The 20,584-nt window shown below is 40.9% G+C and overlaps 1 protein-coding gene across 1 annotated transcript in view; it reads right to left on the bottom strand.

The window, feature by feature from the left end:
- THSD7A (thrombospondin type 1 domain containing 7A) overlaps positions 1 to 20,584 on the bottom strand; it is a 432,531-nt gene that overhangs the window by 161,713 nt on the left and 250,234 nt on the right. Inside the window, exon 9 of the mRNA XM_059728968.1 lies at positions 18,164 to 18,367. Within this exon, the coding sequence (XP_059584951.1) occupies positions 18,164 to 18,367 (204 nt within the window). The remainder of the gene's footprint in view (positions 1 to 18,163; positions 18,368 to 20,584) is intronic.

The raw sequence follows: 20,584 nt of genomic DNA, 5'->3' as shown, positions 1-20,584 counted from the left end.
TACTATTCTGTTGTGAAGTAAAAAACCTCTGTTGTAGGTCACATGTAGACATTGCCCAGCTGACTGGGGCACAGGGGTGCTTCAACGAGGGGGCTGCCTGCCAGCTAGCCCCACACTGAAGATCCCTTGTACCCCAGCCAGCCCCTCCAACAGCACACTGAACCAGAGGGAGCAGCCTCAGGCTGACAGGCTGACCCTCCTCCCCACCTCCAGGGTTCCCTGCCAGCCAGGGCTGTTCCACCCAAGCTCCACATGCTGTACTTCAATAAACTGCAGAGCTTATTGGTCCAGAGTTAATGGCTCCCAGGCACATGTTCAAATGGAGTGTCAGGAACAATTAACTCCAGAGAAATGAACTCCACAGTTTATTCAGGTGCTGTAATTGCATGTGTAGATGTGCCTGTACATGCCCCAGCACAGTACTGTATTCCTGTATGGTCCAGAAGTTGTCACACTAAAAAGACTGACACTGTACTTAACAATGAGCTGAAACAGAACAGGCTGCACAACTTACACACACACAGATGCACTCATTGTACTCTTGGGCACTAGACGAACCGATATAAGATGACAGACCTTAACACCATTACTAGCAATAGAAGCAAGAGATTATGAAAAACACCTGCTCTATCAACTGTTAGCTGAAGACCCAAGCAGATGGAGGCTTAAAAGGCTTAAAAGTCATAAACTTTGCATGAAGCGCACAAGCTCCTGGAAGAGATTGGGGATCCTGAACCAAACCTATGGGCAGCAACAGATTGGACCAACTACTGGAAAATATCAGACCTATTCCTACAGCATTTTATACTAGCACCAAACAAGTCCCTCACTGGGCACAACCTTGAGAAAAGCATGGGTCAAGCTGAACAGACTGAGATCTGGATATGGACTCTTCAACACTGCACAAGATGAACATCTTGGCCATACCCCTGTGTGAATGTGGTGTCCAAAAACAAGCCCTGCACTTAATTGAAAGCTGCAATCTTTACAAATGCCCAGATAGGGTAGATGGAATCCACACATTAAGCAATAATATCAGAGAATGGCTCAAAGATTTGGAAGTTGGTATCTGACCTCACTTGAAATAAGATCCCCATAGACCCTGGATGTTTCCTAACCTTTAATTACCCCCAAAACACCCATGGATGATGAGGCAGTAACATTATCCATATTTTATGGGTGGGGAATTAAGGCACCAAGAGGGCAAGATGAAAAGTTTCCACTAAATGTGGATGTTCGATTTGACAAGACCACAGCTTAACTCTTCAGAATTTCTAGCGTTATGCAGTATTTTATATGTCTAAAGCACAGCTTCTGCAAACCTGCACTACAGGGCATTCAGATCACACAATCTGGTGTCAGGGCCACATACAAGCTGGGAACCCAGAAAATAAAATACAATCAGGATGTGATCACTGTCACAGCGCTGTACCCCTGCCACCATGCTCCAGAGGATGCCCTACACATCTGCTCCTGTTTTCATGCTACAGATGCAGAAATGCACAAGTCAGGCATCCTTCTGCAGTCATCCTTGAGTCCTCGGTTTCTGGCCAACCTATCATTTGAAAATTGTGTCCAAATTTCACATCTCTGCTCCAGAGCATGGAAGCACTAAAGATGCTCAAAGAAGCTTGCCAAACTATTTAAATATGGACATATAATCCTGTTTCCCATATCCTCATTCTTGGAATCAAGAAAACATTCAGGTCAAAACTGGGTGCAGACAGAAGTGCAGTTCCCAGCTGTAACTCAGAACGTGTTCTGCAAAGTCTTCTGAGTTACAACCAAACCAAACCAACCCCAGACCAAACAGAAGTTCACTTTTGGTTTTGGGAGGGGGGTTGGGGGGAGAGGGAATCTAGCTGCTGGCCTACAGCCAGGTTCCCAAAGCAAGCCATGGCTCTCTACCAGTGGAGGGAGCTCATTCTTGCAGCTCCCCAGCTGGTGCTGAAGGTTGGGGTGAGTGAATTGGAGATCTCCCCCCCCCCCACCTTGGGAAGCGGGCTCCAATAGACCCACCCCACCATCCAGAGAGGCTGAAAACCCCCCAGACTGAACTCCCTCTGTTCCCTTTCCCCCCTCCTATTCTGAAAACAGTGACAAGCTAGGAGCTCCACAGACACAAGTTACAAAAGATGTTACATTTTGAAATGTGTTTATCTGATACCTCATGTCATGAGGCCAGGCCCCCCTCCCATGCCCCTGCCCCCCCAGTCATCTCTGTGTAAGGGAAAGGAGGGCTGCTCTAGCCCCCCCCCCCCCCCACTTCTAGCATAAGCCATTGCAGGCATGTGCCTGCATTTCTGAGATGTCTGTACGGTTACAAAACTGATTTGGCTTAGCCAGGTTAGACTAACCTGCAAAGACTGAATCAATTCAGGCTCAGGCTTTTTGAATGTCTGTCCCTAGCCCCAAAGATGCTTGCAAGTTACATTTGGAAACATTTCAACACTGTTTGCACCCATAGTTGAATATACACATAACCCTGAGCATGTACATATTTCCACTGAAGTCATATAACTAAGTGTTTTTTTAGATCTTCACTTACCCCCACTTCATTCATATTTCTCCTGGAATGTGTATGAAACCAGAAGGGTATGAATTCCTTCAATACTATGACATCCACAAGAAATGACTTCAAACACGGAAGGGAGTTACTGTAGTTTCATTATACTTGTATCACTACAGGTTCCTTCATAAGTACCTGCTACAGTTTACAGCTACACATGGTAGTATTTTCCTCTCCCCTTTTGAAACTGCTCCAGAGTATGTGTGGGTATACCTTAAGTAATCTGTAAGGCTTTCTTATTCCTCCTGCTGACCTACACACGTCTTACTCTCCTTCAGTGCCTCAATACCTTGTAAACTCTTTGGGACAATGACTCTGTCTTATTTCTGCTTTGAGACATCAACTTAATTATGAATAAATATTAGATTAAAATTATATGTCAAATCACATCTTACCTATTCAGTGAACCGAAGACAAAAATATTGACTAAATTTGTGTACTTTGTAATTTCTTAGAAATAATTTATGAACTTTTGAAAGCTTATCTACAGGCTGGCTTCTTCAAGCTGTATCACTTGAAACTTGTCTGTCTTCATTTTTATTTAAGCTGTTAAATAACATTCCTTGACCCAGTCTGTTGTGACTACAACTCTATCAATTATGAAATGACATACACTATCCTAGGGTCCTTCAAGCTGCTACTCTACAATGGCCGTCTTGTGACATCAGATATGCTCTGGCACAAAGCATGATTTTACACTAATCAGAACTCTACACAAATTATGATCTGAAAGAAAGGTCAGACAGCAGCTTAAGGCTGGAAGAATGAGAATAACATTCCAATTATGTCAAGCCAAAAGAAACAACAGGCTAATGAGAATGTTTTGATAGTCTCAATTTATCAACATTTTATTTTCAGAGCTTCATAGCTGGATAACATTTATTAAGATAATTCATCATCCCCATGCAGCATGTCATAAAAATATAATTATAGTATTGTGCACAACTGCAATATAGTTATATAAAAGAACACGCTGGCAAAATAAAACTGTGTCTGTATATGTATTTTCCTCTCAATATGCACAAATATCACCCTCAAACTATCTAGCACAAATATTTCAGAATTGATTAGTACAATCTTCTGAAATACTATACATGTATTTAAATTAATAGATACAAGAAATTTAAAATATCTTTTGTATAAATTTGTAACATATTTTTAGTGTTTATTCCAGTTATTTCACATTTGGAGAAAATAAGAATTAAAGACAGAATTAAAAACATACACATCCAAAAGCAAAGAAATACAGCATAAAGGCTGTAAATCCAGTTCAGTAATAGATCTATAATCCTACAAATCATGCTATTACGTCTTTTCCACTTCTTTTCTTAATGGTATGGTTGGAAGTGAGAATGGCAAGAAAAAAAACTGTCATATTAACCTACCTTAAAAAACAAATGTTTTAAAATTTCTCCACAATTGTTATAGTTTATTATAGTATTAGTATAAAGGTGGAACCTAAAGACCTTAGTTATGAACAGGCTCTCATTTTACATGGTGCTGATCAGACACAGAATTCAAAATGGCTCAATCAGCTCTTTCTAAAAAAATCCTACCTGCAACATCACATATTTTCAACTAGCTGCTTCCTTCAAAAACAAATGCAGGATGTGCTCACAATATGAATCTCAGAGCCAACCTCCCAGAGCTACATTCCCAATATGAATCTCAGAGCTGTGCTAGAAGACTTTACATATTGGTACTTTTCAGGCAAAACACAGAAGGCCCAGTGTTCTCCATGCAGCCCTTTGATTTTGAGCCATTCTTCCCATTCTTATTGCTTAAATCAGGACTATACATCTAAGTGGCCAAGGACCACAGGCCCACTGGCCACTTTCTACAGAGGCCATATGCTATGCCATGCATACCTCCCCCCTGCACTCCACTGATTCCTCTGTGCTGTGCCACACTGCCACCACAGACACTCCTCCCTGCTGCACCACGTAGCAGGTGACCTCTGTCACACTGTGCAGGGTCCTCAAGTCTCTCCCCTTCATGGAATCCCTTGGCCCTAGCAGTCTGCACCACCACACCTGAATGGCTGAGGACTGGAAGCAGAAGCTGGAAGAGGAAGAAGCAGCCCAGAGACTCCAATGACAGCAGCAAAAACAATGTGGGGAACAGCACTTGGATTGGGAGCCTGGGGTTAACCAAGGGGTGGGCAATTATTTCAGCTGGAGGGCAGCTTAACAAGTTTTGGTGAGCTGTCGAGGGCTGAAAGAGTAGCCCTGTCCCTTGACAGGTGTCCTGCCCCAACCCCTGACATTTGCCACCAGAAGTCCCTCCCCTAGCCCCACAAGTACTCCTTGGGAAGGGGGGGATTGTCATCTTGGAACCGGAAAACACACAAATGATACACTAAAAGTCAAACATCTACTATAACACATTTTAGTTTTAATTAAAAAATATTTTGTCCTAATTGATGTGTGTTTGTATAGTATACATAGAGGTGATTGCATAATAGCTCAAAATAGTCTTGCTCTTGAATATTGTGTAGAGGGAGGTAGTGGGTGGTAGTGGTATAAGTGGTTGGGGAGAAGGTGTGTGTAGTGGAGTGTGGAGGGGTTGTGTGGGTAGGGGGAGGGTGTGGGGGTATGTGTGTGGGTTACACGGGTGTATAGTGGTATATGTGGGGTATGTGTGGGATGTGTGGGTGGGGGGTCCTTGGAGTCTGCAAGTCCCCAGAGCCACATATGGTAGCAGCATTCAGGGCCAGCCCCACCCAGCCCCATAGCACACAGCTCCACACACTCCTGAGTCCCCAGCTGCATGTGGCAGCAGCATGAAGGGCCAGCCAGATCAGGGACCCATAGTGCATGGCTCCCTGAGCTCCTAGCCCCCTTTCCCATAATGGGAGGCCCTGGCCCTGGCCCTGGCCTGGTGGAGCCCTTACCTAAATTTCCACTCCCACAAGGAGGGTGGGCTGGGAAACAGCCACAGGGCCACCAGGCAAAAGCCACTGCCAGGCAGAAGCTTCTTGTCTCCAGGGCCCCCACCTTGGGACTTGGGGCAAGCTGGGTCAGGTGGCCTGACCCAGCTTGCCCCAAGTCCCAAGGTGGGGTGGGGTGGGACAAGGTGGGTCAGGCCAGGCTGGGGCAGAGCTTGGTTGCTTAGCAACCAGAGCCAGGGCTGCTGCTGCAGGGGTCACTGGCACCTCAAGGGCCAGGGCAGGTGATAATTGTTTTTTGGCTTTCAGAGGGGCCCCACCAGCCAGATGGAATTGCCTGCCCAGCCGGATCCAGCCCACAGGCTACGTTTTGCCCAACCCTAGGTTATCCCCTCAGAGACTGCATGTGGCCTAGAGCCACCAGTTGGAAAGTCCCAATTTAAACAAACAAGCAAAAAAATATGCTAAATTTAGGGGTTGAGCTTAGGCAGCTAATTCAGGAGAACAAGCCCAAGACAGATATTTGGAAGCCAAGTTCAGCCAGCCATTTGAAAATTTATTATACTCTTTCTCAAAATTGATGTTAATACTAACTATTGGCACAAAAGCATATTTTAAATTAACTACAACTCAGACTTTGAAAATATTTGACAAATTAGAAGCAAAGGTCCATTGCACTCTGATCAATGGTAACGGTATATTCTACCGTATAGATGCAACTTTGGTTCCACTCTATTTATTCCTTTAATTGAAATCAATGTATCACCCTTCCAGATCAACGGAAGAGGAGTTGGGAAATGCAGTGTTGTATTTTAAGTCGTCTCCTAATGAACTCCCATTAGTTCATAGGATCATAGGAAAGTAGAGCTGAAAGGGACCTCATGAGGTGATCTAGTTCAGCTCCTTGCTCAAGGCAACACCATCCCTGACTATACCATTCCAAACCAGTGTCTACCTAAGCTTTTATGTTATATAAATGGCTTAGCATTATGTTATACAAATGTAAAAGCATTCATTCTGATCCAGGTTTCAATGGAGACATGGCCACTTTTCCAATGCTAAATTGAGAACCTTGAGAAGGAATTGGCCTGTCTTTCATAGATTCATAGATTGTAGAGTCGGAAGGGACTACAATGGATCTTTGTGTCCGACCCCCTGCCCCTGGCAGGAAAGAGGACTGAGGTCAGATGACCCGGTGACTATCAAGCCTCCTCTTGAAAACTTCCATGTTAGGTGATAGTACCATCTCTCTTGGAAGCCCATTCCAGATTCTGGCCACCCTTACTGTAAAAAAATTCTTCCTAACGTATAACCTAAATCTAATCTCCACTAGTTTGCCCCCACTGTTCTTAGTTATGCCCTGGGGAGCTCTGGTAAATAGCACATCACCAATTCGCTGTTGTCCTCGCCTTGATGAACTTGTAGGTCGCTATAAGGTCTCCCCTCAGCTGTCTCTTGTGAAGGCAGAAGAGATCCAGATCTCTCAACCTCCCCTTGTAGGGTCTTTCATAGAAGCCACTAATCATGCGAGTGGCCCTCCTCTGAACCCTCTCCAGATTCTCTGCATCCCTCGTGAAGTGCGGCACCCAAAACTGGACACAGTACTCCAACTGTGGCCTGACCAATGCCGCATAGAGGGGGAGCATCACCTCCCTTGATCTGTTGGTTGTGCATCTGCTAATACATGACAAAGTGTGATTGGCTTTGTTGATGGCCTTGTTACACTGCCGGCTCATGTTCATATGCTGTTGGCTCATTTTCATAAGCTGACTTGTCTTCATATTAAAGAAGTCTTTAACCAGCTTAATACACACCAAAAGATTAAACTTTCCCATATCAGTGCTATAATCATGTACCTTAAAAGAACAAAGGCTATTGAACTATTTTAAAGAATTATTACAAACCTGATATGCAGGCCACCTCATATGGTAAATCCCACCCACTGCCTCTGGTTAACTGCAAATGCCCTAACAATCTAGTACTATGACACTGTGATTGGGTATCAACTTTAAATCTTTTTAAAGTACTACTTTTTCTCTTCAGTGATTTCCATAACAAATCCTTACTTACACCAAATGTCCCTGAAAGATATTCAATAATACCATGTGGGTAGATAAATCAAGGGGAAAGGATTTGATTATAAACATCAATCCAGTATGTTTTACTGTAAAGAACGAAACCAAAGAATGCTTCTGAAATATTCTCTATTTGTATTAAAGACAGCATGATGGTCAGACAAAGCTGTTAACCAGGAGACCATTTCTAATCAATCCCATAATAACATTACCTAGGGAATTAATCTTAGAAATGATGACTAATGGATACATAACTTCAATTCCTGTAAGTATTAGGTGATTTGCTGAAGGAAACTGTCATTAGATCATATGTTTTTCTATTGCCTGTAGGCACTTGGCCAGTTTCTGATGAGGGCTCACTTAAAGAATAAGCTCAGTAATTCAGTCTAACTGAACTGTGAATCTGGTTCATGACAACTTTTAAAATTAAGCTATAAATCTGCCTAAGAAAGATATTTCTTCTTTTTCTTTTTAAATATTAGAATAAACAAAATCAGATACAAATAGTTTCCTCAATCTATGCTGCCTGACTATTATGACACTGAACCAAAACACACCAATATCAGTGGGATAGCTATTAACTTGAGAGATTTGGATCAAGCCCTAAATATACGAAGGCAACAATTTTCAAATCTGTAGAAATATTTTAAGTGCAACCATTATAATGTTAATTCCCAGCAAAAGAAGCTCCAGTGATGCTATGATGCTACTAGACCATAAAAAAACCTATTTATTGCGTGGAAATACCCCAAGACAAGGTTACTTTGGGGGTTTACCTTGTGTCATGCATAGACTTATGCTCCCAAATTAGGTTTGCTGTTGTGGTATTTATGTCTAACTGTAGCTTGTGCAAAACTGTGTCTCAGCTGTTCTCCTATCTATACATGTTATAGTATTTGATATATACTCAAGTTTGATGCATCTTTATATTTCAGCTAAGGTCCCATCAATAAGGTGTTGATTAATTTGAACTGCCCATGACTGTCCATACTTAGAAGAGTCAATGGCTGAGAATTAGCATTTGACTTGGTTTGTGTATTGGTCCTCCAAGCAGATGTGCTCAGACGTACTTGAAGCCTGAGTCTGACTAGATAGTGATATATTTACATTTTAAAAGAAGCCTAACACCTACCTGGTCAAACTATCATACAGGATAAAGATCAGATCAGATCAATGAATCAAATCTACATGTCTAAACAGGATGCAAAAATATAGTCTAGTAAATATGAACCTTTGGGGGATGAGGAAGTTAGTGGCACAGTGTAAGCCCCACAGAAATGAAGTGTGACATACTTTAATACCCAGACTAGCAAAGATACTTACGACACTAGAAAGCATGGCTGGGTCTTCAGTCTGCCCAGGTTCAAGGTACTGGTTAAGACCCCCAGCCAAGGACGCTGGGTAAACCAAGCTGACAGGAAGGCAGGAGGCCCAGCAGGCAGGGTCAGAGTCAGGGTCTGCATTTAGACCCTTGACACTGATTAGTATCTGCATATTTGGATTAAAGGTGTAGGGTAAGAACAGGTCAATGCTCTAGTATTTTCTGTTGTTCATTTACTCTTTTATCTCTGTCAGTATGTCAACATATGGTTATTGGTTTCTTATGCTTGCTCTGTTTTTATAAAAAATCATTTTGTTGTATGTCTCCTTACTGGTTGCCTGTGGAATGAGTGACTTTTGAGCAGGTGATATCCAGGCTGACCCTCTCCATGGAGAGGGGGACCTATCATTTCTCCCCACTCCAGCAATAATGCAATATATTTATGACAGAACTTGAAGTCCATTTCCTCCACAGCTGCCCTCTCATTTCCCTGATACACTTAAGGAACACAGATGACATCTGCATCATATGGACACTTGGGAAAGAATCTCATGAAAAATTTCACCTGGACTTTAAAAGGTTTCACCCCTCCATCAGACTAACTCTGGAATATTCCAGCCAACAAATCCATTTCCTAGATACCACAGTGAAGATTTGCAATGGCTACATAATCACCACATTGTATCAGAAACCAACCAACTGCTACAGCTACCTTCATGCCACCACAATTTTAATCTTAAACACACCAAACTCTATGCTACAATTGAATCTACTCTGATCCCACTGACCGCAATGTATACCTTAACGATCTGGATTGGGGATTCCTACAATTACAATACAGTCACAAAACTATAGTCACTCAAATCAACAAAGCTAGACTCAGACCTTGCTCCAACTAGTTGCAATACTAACACTGAAAAAGGAATAACAGAATCTCTCTGGCTGTCACCTACTCCTGCTAAAACACCATGGACACATCATAATGACCTTCAGCATAGGAACAAACCAGTCCCAGCTTACAGATACCCCCTAAACCTCAAACACTGTCTCTAAAACTGGTAGCAACAGGCTACCTAACTCCTCATCTCAGGCACCAGGCCTTGCAAGAGACCCAGATGCAAGCCGTGCCCCCTCATCAATACAGACTGCACCATCACTGGACCAAATAGCAAAGATTCTAACATCTGAGGTTCATTTACTCACACCTCTACCAATGTTATATATGCCATTACCTGCTTATGGTGCCCCTCTGCTGTCTGCATTGGACAGATGCGAAGATCCCTACATGTAAGACTCAGAGAACACCAATCTGACATCAATTCCAGAAAGCTGCACAAACTGGTGGCAGAGCACTTTAACCTCCCTGGACATTCCCTTGTGGACCTCACAGTAGGAGTTCTTAGACAACAAACCTTTACAAATAAACTTGAATGTGAAACTACAGAAGAAGAAATCATCCATAGGCTGGACTGTGTTAAGTATAGTAAGTACTTATCCCATTACCCATCCCATAAGTACTTATCCCATTACCCATCTCATCCCATAAATTAAGTATTTATCCCATTACCCAGATTAGCTTTTGTGTCCCCTTTGTCCCTATGGTTTTATTATTTGTTTGCCTCTCCAAGCACTGCTCCCTCTCCCCTTCCCCCCTTTTCTTGTCTTTAGTATGCAAATCCCTCTTTCTATTTAATAAACTGATACGTACAAATCATTTCACAGCACCTGATGAAGTGAGCCTGGGCTCATGAAAGCTCGTACTTTACATCTTTGATTTACTTAGTCTATAAGGTGCAAATCTACGCTGCCTTCTGCCTGACTTCATACAAACATAATTAACTACCTCCCTTGGGCCTCTTATTTTATCATCCAAGACGGTTCAGTTCAACAGTATCAATAACAACTAGAATGTCCGGATAATAATTACTTAAAATACTTTGGGGCTACAGAAACAAGAAAATAAGTGTAAATATTCAGAACAGTCAGGTAGCTCAGGGTCCATGATATTTTTTTCTTGATATTAGGTGGATAGCTCATGATTAAAAAATGTGGCCACAATTAACTACATTGCAGCATATTTATTTAATAGATACTTCATTCATTGGATGCATTCAATTTTTTTACTTTCAGTTGGAACTTCCAGCCTGAGTACCACTTTTGGTTCTGTACTCTGTAGCATGTCCCTATCTTTTGGGAATTTGTTTCACACAGGCCAGTATCAGATTAAGCTCAAAACTCTTGTGTCAACTAAACACATAGAAAATCAAAAAATCATGTCCTCATTTATATAACACAAGTTTCTACCAAGCCAACTTACGAAACAGTTTATTTACTTCAGTCAACAGAGGGAGTTAACAGGCACAGGCAGCAGTCATAACTCAAACTTTAATGAGGGGCATTTGCAAGGCATATTTTCCAAGGAGGGCTATTCCTTGCGGGATCTTCTCTACTCAGCTGTAGGCTCTCAGGACCTTTGCAAGAAGGAAACTCCTTTTCAAATTTTTTATTGTTTAATAAAGTGGTTTAATAAAGACTTCTAGTGGGCCACTGTTGTCATGGTGGGCTGCATGCAGCTTGCAACCCACATGTTATGCATCTGTAGTCAGATTGTTGTCTCAGTTCTCTCTTTGAAGCCTAGCTGGTTCTGTTGGTTATGCTGCAGAAACCAATCAGAGGTCCTTTCCTTTTTCTTGTTCCTCTTGGGAAGACTGTAACCTAATTACTAGTGAATGTGCACAAGGTCCATGGAGAGTTTACTCTTAAAAACCAAAGAGTATTTCATCCAGTAAAGTGCAGTGGTACACAAATCAATGGATACATTAAGAAGGATGCTGTGCTTTTCACTTGAGATCACAACTATGACTTAGTTCTATAACAGTTTTATCTGATACTGGCCTGTGTGAAACGAATTCCTAAAAGATAGGGCCAAAAGTGGTACTCAGGTTGGAAGTTCCAACTGAAACACAAAGAACTGAATGCACCCAATGAATGAACTACCATTTTGTAGCCATTTTTCAGCATTGGTGCCATCATTGATGTAAGCATGCAAAACAGGATACAGTGGCAAAACTGGCTGTCTTGTATTGAAACAAGAGTTTATGCTACAGGTAGCAGTGATGGATCTATTTGAGTGCTGAAAAGCCATTGGTCATTTTCCTACCAGAGGCTCAGCTTTTAAGGAGTAAGGGAATATTTTTGAAAAAGAAGATTGTAGTATCCATGCTGTGCCTCATTTATAGATAAATACACAGCAATTCACTTTACACTCCCATTGAATGAACACCTCTTAACTGCACTAAATCTACTTACAATTAAACAGGCAAGGTCCTTTGGTTAGACGTGAGATCTTTTATTAGACCAACCGAGTAGCTGGAAAAAAGTTCGTAGCAAGCTTTCGGGGGCAGTCACCCTTCATCAGGCATAGGGAGCCTCTCCTGGTATGACCAGTATCTACTGACCATATCAGCAGAGACTCCCTATGCCTGATGAAGGGTGACTGTGCCCAAAAGCTTGCTAAGAATTTTTTCCCAACTACTCAGTTGCTCTAATAAAAGATCTCACATCTAACCAAAAAACCTTGCCTGCCTATGTCTTTAGACCAACATGGCTACAACCAAAAACTTTACAATTAAACATATATTTTAAAAGAGAAAAAAGCATTTAAAAATCTATTTTAAACTCTGCATGTAAGTTTAACATTAGAAGTCACCATTTTGTTCTCTAAAGTTAATCTACATGAACAACTTTTTGTCAATCATTGTCAACCTCTAGCAAGGACAACAATATCAAAACCACAAATGAGATCTGCCTGGATCCAATTTTAGTGGTCCTGCTTGAAAAAACTCCTTGGTTTTTTCTGAAGCAGTTCCTTTAAAAGAAGCCGTGCCTTAGAATAAGTAGATAAATATTCGGAAATGGTTCCTTGTCACAGAAAAGGGCCGAAGTTCCATTTTTATAATAAAATACATCAAAGTTCATTGTTATCTACACAATGACAAGCTGGGAAACTGAATGTCAGATTTTTCAGCCTGAATGAAAATTCTGATTCCTGCAATCCACAGTGGAAAAAGAATGACAATCACAAGCCTCCAGTAACACTGGAGGATAATCTATTGCCTTGTATTGTTTCAAAGGCTGTAATGACTCTTATTTTTCCAACAAACTGAATAGACGACCTCATTCTAATTATATGCAACAATCCCACAAACACTGTTATTTGATTTTAATTATAAAATAAGAGACCACATGTTGAAACATGACTCCCTGGCTAATTATACTACAAAAATATTTAGTGATGCAAGTACCAACAGAAAGAGAAAATATTGATTTGTTTTATGGTTTGTTTTATGTTAAAGACAGACATGCTAGCCTGTGACAGAACACTTTAACCTCCATGGACACTCCATTGCTGACCTCAGGATTGATGTTCTCAGGCTGAAAAAACTTAAAAACCAGTTTGAATGGGAAATTACCAAACAAGAAATCATCCACAAACTGGACTGTGTTAAGTATGGTCTAAACAGGGAACTACAGATTATCCATTACCTGGATTAGTTTTTGTGACCCCTTTGTTCATAGATTCATAGATTCCTAGATGTTAGGGTCGGAAGGGACCTCAATAGATCATCAAGTCCGACCCCCTGCATAAGCAGGAAAGAGTGCTGGGTCTAGATGACCCCAGCTAGATACTCGTCTAACCTCCTCTTGAAGACCCCCAGGGTAGGGGAGAGCACCACCTCCCTTGGGAAAGCACCACCTCCCTTGGGAAAATGCCTTCCACAGCACTCTCCTTCTTCCCTCCTCCTCCTCCTGCTCTGCTTTCTACCATATTGTTTTCTAATCTCTCATTCTACTTAATACTCTGCTCTATGTTATCTTTTCACAGCATCTGATGAACCTGGGTTCAAGAAAGCTTGTGCTTTCTCTCTCTATATATCTTATTTAGTCTATAAAGGTGCATTTCTATCCTGCCTTCTGACTTCAGACTAACATGGCTAACCACCTCTCTTGGTTTATGTTAAACTAATGTATTTATAGTATGGCACTTAATTTAAATCTAAAATCATCAGCTTCTTTCACTATATAACACTGAAGCATACAAAAATACAGAGACATATAAATATACTTATGCATCTTTGATTTTATATTTCTAGAGGTTGACAAGTTTGGCTATTTAATTTGCACTAAATTAAATAGAAATCTTTTCAGAAGAGACAGATATTTGAAGGAAAGTTTTTGATCTATTTAGGTTTAGTTCAACATTGCAATTTTTTATGCTAATTTAAGATTCATTGTTTTTGCTAGTATCGTTTCCTTCCACTACACAGAACCCAAGTGACATGAAGCTCACTGTATGCTATTTAAACTGAGCTATGTACTATTATTATCATCAACATTGTTGTTGTTGTTATTAATATTATTCACATTGATGTCACCCACCCTACTTTACCAGTGTATAAAAGGAACAGAACATGATATATGATGAACATGGTATACAGCCCTAGATTACTTTAATTTACTATAACCCTGGGAAAACTCAGAACTAAAACTCCACCAGTGTAGATGCCTTGCATCTTGTGCCTTGCATTAACAATTACTACTAGCTCTCCTGCCACCAAGGTGCTGTAATAGTATCTTCTATAGCAGTTACCCTAAGAGAACTGTCCATCTGTTTGCTCCATATACTGGTGTAATGTTTATCAATGTAAAAAATGATGCAACTCACCTTAGAGTGCTCAAGTTTTGTGCCCAGGCCATAAGCTTTATATTGCCAAAAACCTCTCTGGATAGGCAGTGGATTCTGCCCAAGAAATTCTTAGTAGATGAAGATATACAAAATATGGCAGCTGGCTTTAACTGGGGTATCCAGATGATACAAAATAGTCAGGTGAAGCTGGGTACTAGAAGACATACCTGAGACTAAAACAGCTACACATGACTTCTCTGTGGTGGGAAGCCTGTGGCTTTTAAGGAAGTATCTGTTTTCAGGAGGGGTATTGGCAGTTTCTTAGACAGTCCTGTAGAGGGGGGTCCTGGGATGCAGGTGGATGGAGCACTGCCTAGGCTAGGGTTTGAGCAGAAGCTGGGGGGATAGTGCAAACTAGAGAGCTGCTTGAATAGAAGCTGTTTTTGGAACTGCTTGGACCACTGTCTTAGACAATCTAAGTCTGGGGAATCACCCTTCTCTTTCTGTTCTTGCTACATCTTCTGATTGTTTCCAGCATTATTCTGAATTCTCCCTTAGCTGCAAGAAAGGGAGTAGAGATGCCACCTGCAGATCAAGCAAGACATATATTGCTGGGCTAGAGGAGTAGCTGCAGGGAGGGACCCACCTCAAACTTAACAGCAGCCTGTAAGACTGTGCTACAGAGCATTACAGGAAATGACATTTGAAAGATTCATTCATTACTTTATGGTGCTTTACTGTAGTCGTACATTTAAGAAGAAATGCACATAATTAAATGAATTGACAGGTTCAAACAGTTTTAGAAGATTGTGGTAGGAAAATACCACGTAACCTATTCTAGCGCAAATAGTCAATAAGAAGCATTTGAATTCAATATAGCTTCTGTGAGATGAAAGACTATAGTTATGCTAATAGATTTACATTTATTTTGTTATATTATGACACCTTAGCCAATTTCTAATACAAAGGTGCTATTAACTGCAAGTCAAAGACGGAAACAGTGAGGCAAGCAATCTCCATGTAAGCTCCTACTCTTTCTGATGTGTGCATGACTGTGTTCACGATGGTCTCTGCGATAGTCATAATTCTGTAAGAATAAGCAGCCGCTACTCTTTTTCTGTACAGCCATAGCTGCTGAAAACAATGCTGTTTGTACTCCAATGAGACTGAATGTGGATGATTCACATTCCAGGCCGCAAATTTGGAAAACTTCAATGTGTACATTTGCTGGGTCTGAATCCATAGCCCATTACATCATTGTGTGGTGACAACATGCTTTCACAAAGTTTTCTTTCATTTCATTACTGACACCTAAGGGCATTAGACAGCCGAGTGGCATCAAAGAAGCTTTTCTCTCGTACTCTTTCTGTTCTTCTTTTTGAGATACTGAAATTACATCTCATTGTGTAATATAACTTTGGAACCCATACTGCTACAACAGTGATCAATCAGCATTTCCCTAATGTTGAAACTGTGTTCATTTTCCCATCCATTATCACAAACATCAACATGGTTGCTGGTAAAATGGACAGGGTCAGTAGCATAACTAGGACTGGGTGAGATTCACAGGAGGTACCAGACTGGTGGCCCCTAGGAAGCCCAAAGAGGTGGGGACTGATGAAGCCCCTGTATGTGGAGTCTGTGTTGCTGCAGTAGTAGCAGCTGCCTAAGACAGCCATGGCAGGAGCCCTGCACCCTTGCTGGGTTGGTAATCCCATGCCTAGCAACAGCACCCAGGATCTTTGAGTCTCTGTCTCTGGATGGGGTAAAACTTGCTCACAACCCACTCTCCTCCTCTCCTGCCCTTGTTTTACACAACATCCTCCCTCCCCACTCTGCTTTGCCCAGGGTGCCAAAATAGTTAGGCTTCTGCATGTGGTCACAGAAGTAAGCTTCAGGGGTGTGTGGTAACAGTTCAGAAAGGTTCAGATAGAATAAACAGAATCAATATTACAGGGAAAAAGAAACACGAACTCAGCCCTTCCATGTCAAATTTGGCTTAGCTATGTCACATGGGACCCATTCCAAAGTCTATTCAAGGCAATGGAAGGAGTCTCTTTGAGTCAGAACTTAGTGGAAAAATATTGCCATCTCTGCAAGACACAGGGCAGGGTTAAATGACTTGATTGCATATTCCCACCTGTATTATAGTTATACTTACCCATGTCAGCGAACAGGAAACATCATAGCATTTACCAACATACTAAGCTAATTCCAAGTTACTGTGTGTTCAAACTCAACCCTCACAAACAATGTAAGTAAAACATCAATAAAACCAAAATAATCAAATAAAATGAAAAGCAGTTTCATTTTTAGTCTGTGACAAATTTTTTGAAAAGTAAAAAAACAAACCCCATAAAAACTGTTTAACAAAAAAAAATTCATCTCTGAAAGACCATTTTCATCAGAAAAATAATTTTATGCATAAAAAGCCTCTAAAATAGTTTTAGTTTTCTTACCAAAAGTGGCAGAAAGGCTGTATCTTGTGTAAAGAAAACTTGCTTTATGAAGAATATAACATGCGAGTCATGTTTTCATGTCACGTTATACTATTAATCTCATTATGGGGTGTAGGAAGTGTCAGGGAGTGGACACATAATTCTCTTTGCTCTGTACACAAAAATAAAGCTTACACTCTAATTTGTCATTTTCCCAGTTGAGCCCTAAACTCAATTATGAAACAAAATCTAGAGCCACAGCTCAAGCCTAGATACAGAGTCTGCACAAGTAATCAACTCCAATTCCCTCTGCCCAGTGTAATTACAAAACAACATTTGGCACAGCTTCTGAACAGTCACCAGGTGACCTCTTGGTTAATGTGATACGAGGTACTTACAGGTCTCTTGTCTCTGCTACACTGTAGTCAGTATGATTATTTTTAATTTATATGCAGCTCAATATAGGTTACAATATCACAAAAAAATAATGATGATTCTCCTGACATTGAAACTAGAGCTTCATGTCAATAAATATATTTTAAGAGTGTAGCTTTCAAAGTGAGTAGTTAAGATTTTATGCTATGTATAATGATTTTTTTCCCATATATGAACCATAATTGAAAATAGTGGCATTCTACTTGCCCACTTTAATTTATTACAGCTAGAAGGGCAAACAAAGTGAGGCAGGCTGATGCATGTCACAGGCTGTCAAACCAACTTCATAGCGCACATCACACATAGCTTTTTAATACTAAGAGATTGTGTAGCTCCCAGATATGTAAGGCATTTACTTGGCTCACTCTTTAATATTTATTTAGAATTGGATTCAGTGGGTCAAATTGGCATTGGAATTACATCAGGGAAGTTACATAAGGGCCTATTTTCCTTTTCTATGAATTCTATAATTCTATGATTCTTTTTTTTATTTACTGTTTCTTCACAGCTTCCCCTTCCTCCAGAGGCTGCTCACAAGCCTTCACCTGAAAGTGTATGGGAGAAAAGAGTCCACTGCTGCATACAGCAGCATTTCTACTCCACCTGACATATACAATAGTGCCATGACAATTTTAACTGGCTGGCTTTGAAACCCGAGTGAAAAGAACAAAATACATTACCACCTAACTTTGAATTTTAGCCTCCGAGAAGTGAGCAACTGAAACCACACATTTGTTGAATAGCCATCTTACCATCACTGTTGATACAGACAACCACAGGAACTTGAGTGCCGGGCCCACACTGCTTCTCATTATCTGGTATACATTTTTCTAATTCCACTATTCGCCAATCATAGCAAGAAGGCTCCTCACATGGGATAGCTTCAAGGAGATGAGGGCAGTTTCCAGTCCCCCCCGTAGGTTCATTTGTGATGCGTCGTTTCCTTAGTTTAAAACCTAAAGTGCCGGGAAAAGATAGAAGTCAGAAATAATTCTGTGTGAAAGGCAAAGTGAAAAGTGGGGGCTGGGTCATTTGTTTTGTTCTACTTTTTATCTGTCTAGCACCAACTGTTTCTCCTACAAAGGTTTTTGAGTTTCTGCTGTAACGCCCAATGATGTCACTACTATGTAAAGTAGTGCAGGGAATTGAATGCTTACACTGCATAGGCAGTAGATGTTTCCAACTGCAGGAAATACAGAACAATGAAAAGCTTGGCATGCATCATGATTCCTGGGCAAGCCATGCCTTACCTCTTTCTGTCCCTTGGATAACTTCCCTTGCTTCCTGCATCTTACTGTGTCCTGAAGTCTATGGTCCAAGATTTTTTTAGACTGAATTTCTAAGTCCTCATTTCTCAACCATGTTAAGGCAACAGGACCACTAAGTTTGGTACCAGGAAATTCTCTAAAACCATGTTGCCTAATTTTTTGATACTTGGGGTGCACTTTTTTCTGGATTAAAACTGGTGGCATGCTTCACCCTTACACCTCAAATGATATATACTTTAGACTAATGCAGTGGTGCCCAACCTTTTTGCCCTGCATGCCAGATAAGCAGTGTTGTGTTGGTCTACAGGCCAGAACCATTTTATGGGCCCAATCCCATGCCCAGTTCTGCCCAATTGGAGCCCAATTCCAATCCCGTTACATGGGGCTAGCATGGCCAGGACCTGATTCCACTGTATGGGGCTTGGAAATTTGATGGTAGGGGAGTGGTGACAGTGTTATTTGTCATCACTGCCCCCCACTGTCAAACTTCCATGAGAAGCCCTGTGGGCTGGATCACATGGCTCTGTGGGCCAGATCTGATACTGATAAAATATCTTTCCACTGCTCTTGTGATATAATCTTTGGGAATCAGTGCTGTAGAATCTTGCAAACCCGGCTGATTAGCGCATCAGAACCAGTTTATTCAAACCAAATAATTTCTTATTCCTTCACCCAGGGACACAGAGCAACTGGCTTCATAAACAAAGAGTCTTATGTGCATATTACCTTTTAACCACACCTAAAATTTTCTTTGGAAGTGTTTTTAAAATGCACAACTAGCACCCATCTTTGACCGGGAAGAGATGACCCCACCTGCAGCATGGTCTCTCTTTCTTGATCAGTGTGGGCATCACCCCAATATATTAATAACCCTCTTTCCCAACACTTTGATTTCCAGGTGGTATCTTTCAGGTTTGGCCTGGATTCTTGATCTAGGAAGATTATACCTCACCAGACTAATATGATCCAAGCAGGTAGGATCTCCCCAGTTAACAGATTTCCCATTGGCTTGCAAAGGATTTCTTTTATATCTTATCTGAGCATATCTTTGTCACTGTTTCTTTTTTTTACTGGTTTCTGTCTTACAACCTCCTTTTATTTACCTCTATGCATTCACGCAGGATAATATCATAAAGGTATTATAAGGAGCATGGGATATTTATTCCAGTTTTCACAACATGAAAGATACCAATGAGTTTTCAAAAATAATTATGCATAAATGTCAATTCCACACAGAATACTTTAGGTTCAATAAGGAGTTTTTTAAATGTATCATTATTTTTAAAAATAATTTATAAATAATGTATTTCAGTTAATCTTTTTTCTGGGATTATTTGAGCACAATTCTGTAAGATCTGTGTCCAAAAGAATCTGTCACAGAAAAGGTCTGATCTGGTACAAAGTTCAGAGGAATTTGCTATGATTGCAGCTATTACAACCCTGGAGGCAACTGAGAGTCAGCATGTGAACCAGAAACTACTGAAAGCCTATTACTGAAATATGTAGAGCAATCAGTTTCTATTTCTAAGAGTGCACTTAGTACTTTAAAGATAGAGGTATGGCTTCTGTGAATCACACAGAAACTACATCAGTTTTAATGTAAGAGTACATTCCGTAATAGTTAGAGATGCCAGAGGAGGAAGCAGCACTGGCATGAAAACTGAAAGAAGAAGAAAGCAGCAAAGAAGAAACAGTGGGGCAGGAGAAGAATGAAGCAGGGACTGGAGAAGGGTAGAGATGAGGAAAATACAGGAAGGAAAGATCAGACACGAGCTAGGAGGGAGAAATTATGAGAATGAATGTAAAGATAAAAAAGAAGTAACAGGCTGCCCAAAGTCATGTATATGATTAGAGAGGGAGAAGAAAAAGGGAATGAAAACTGTAAATAGGCAAGAGGAAAATATG

The sequence above is a fragment of the Alligator mississippiensis genome, chromosome 5, assembly GCF_030867095.1.
Source record: "Alligator mississippiensis isolate rAllMis1 chromosome 5, rAllMis1, whole genome shotgun sequence".
In the NCBI taxonomy this organism is placed as follows: Eukaryota; Metazoa; Chordata; order Crocodylia; family Alligatoridae; genus Alligator; species Alligator mississippiensis.
The sequence above is the reverse complement of the archived record's forward strand: the minus strand, read 5'-3'. Positions and strand labels throughout refer to the sequence as shown.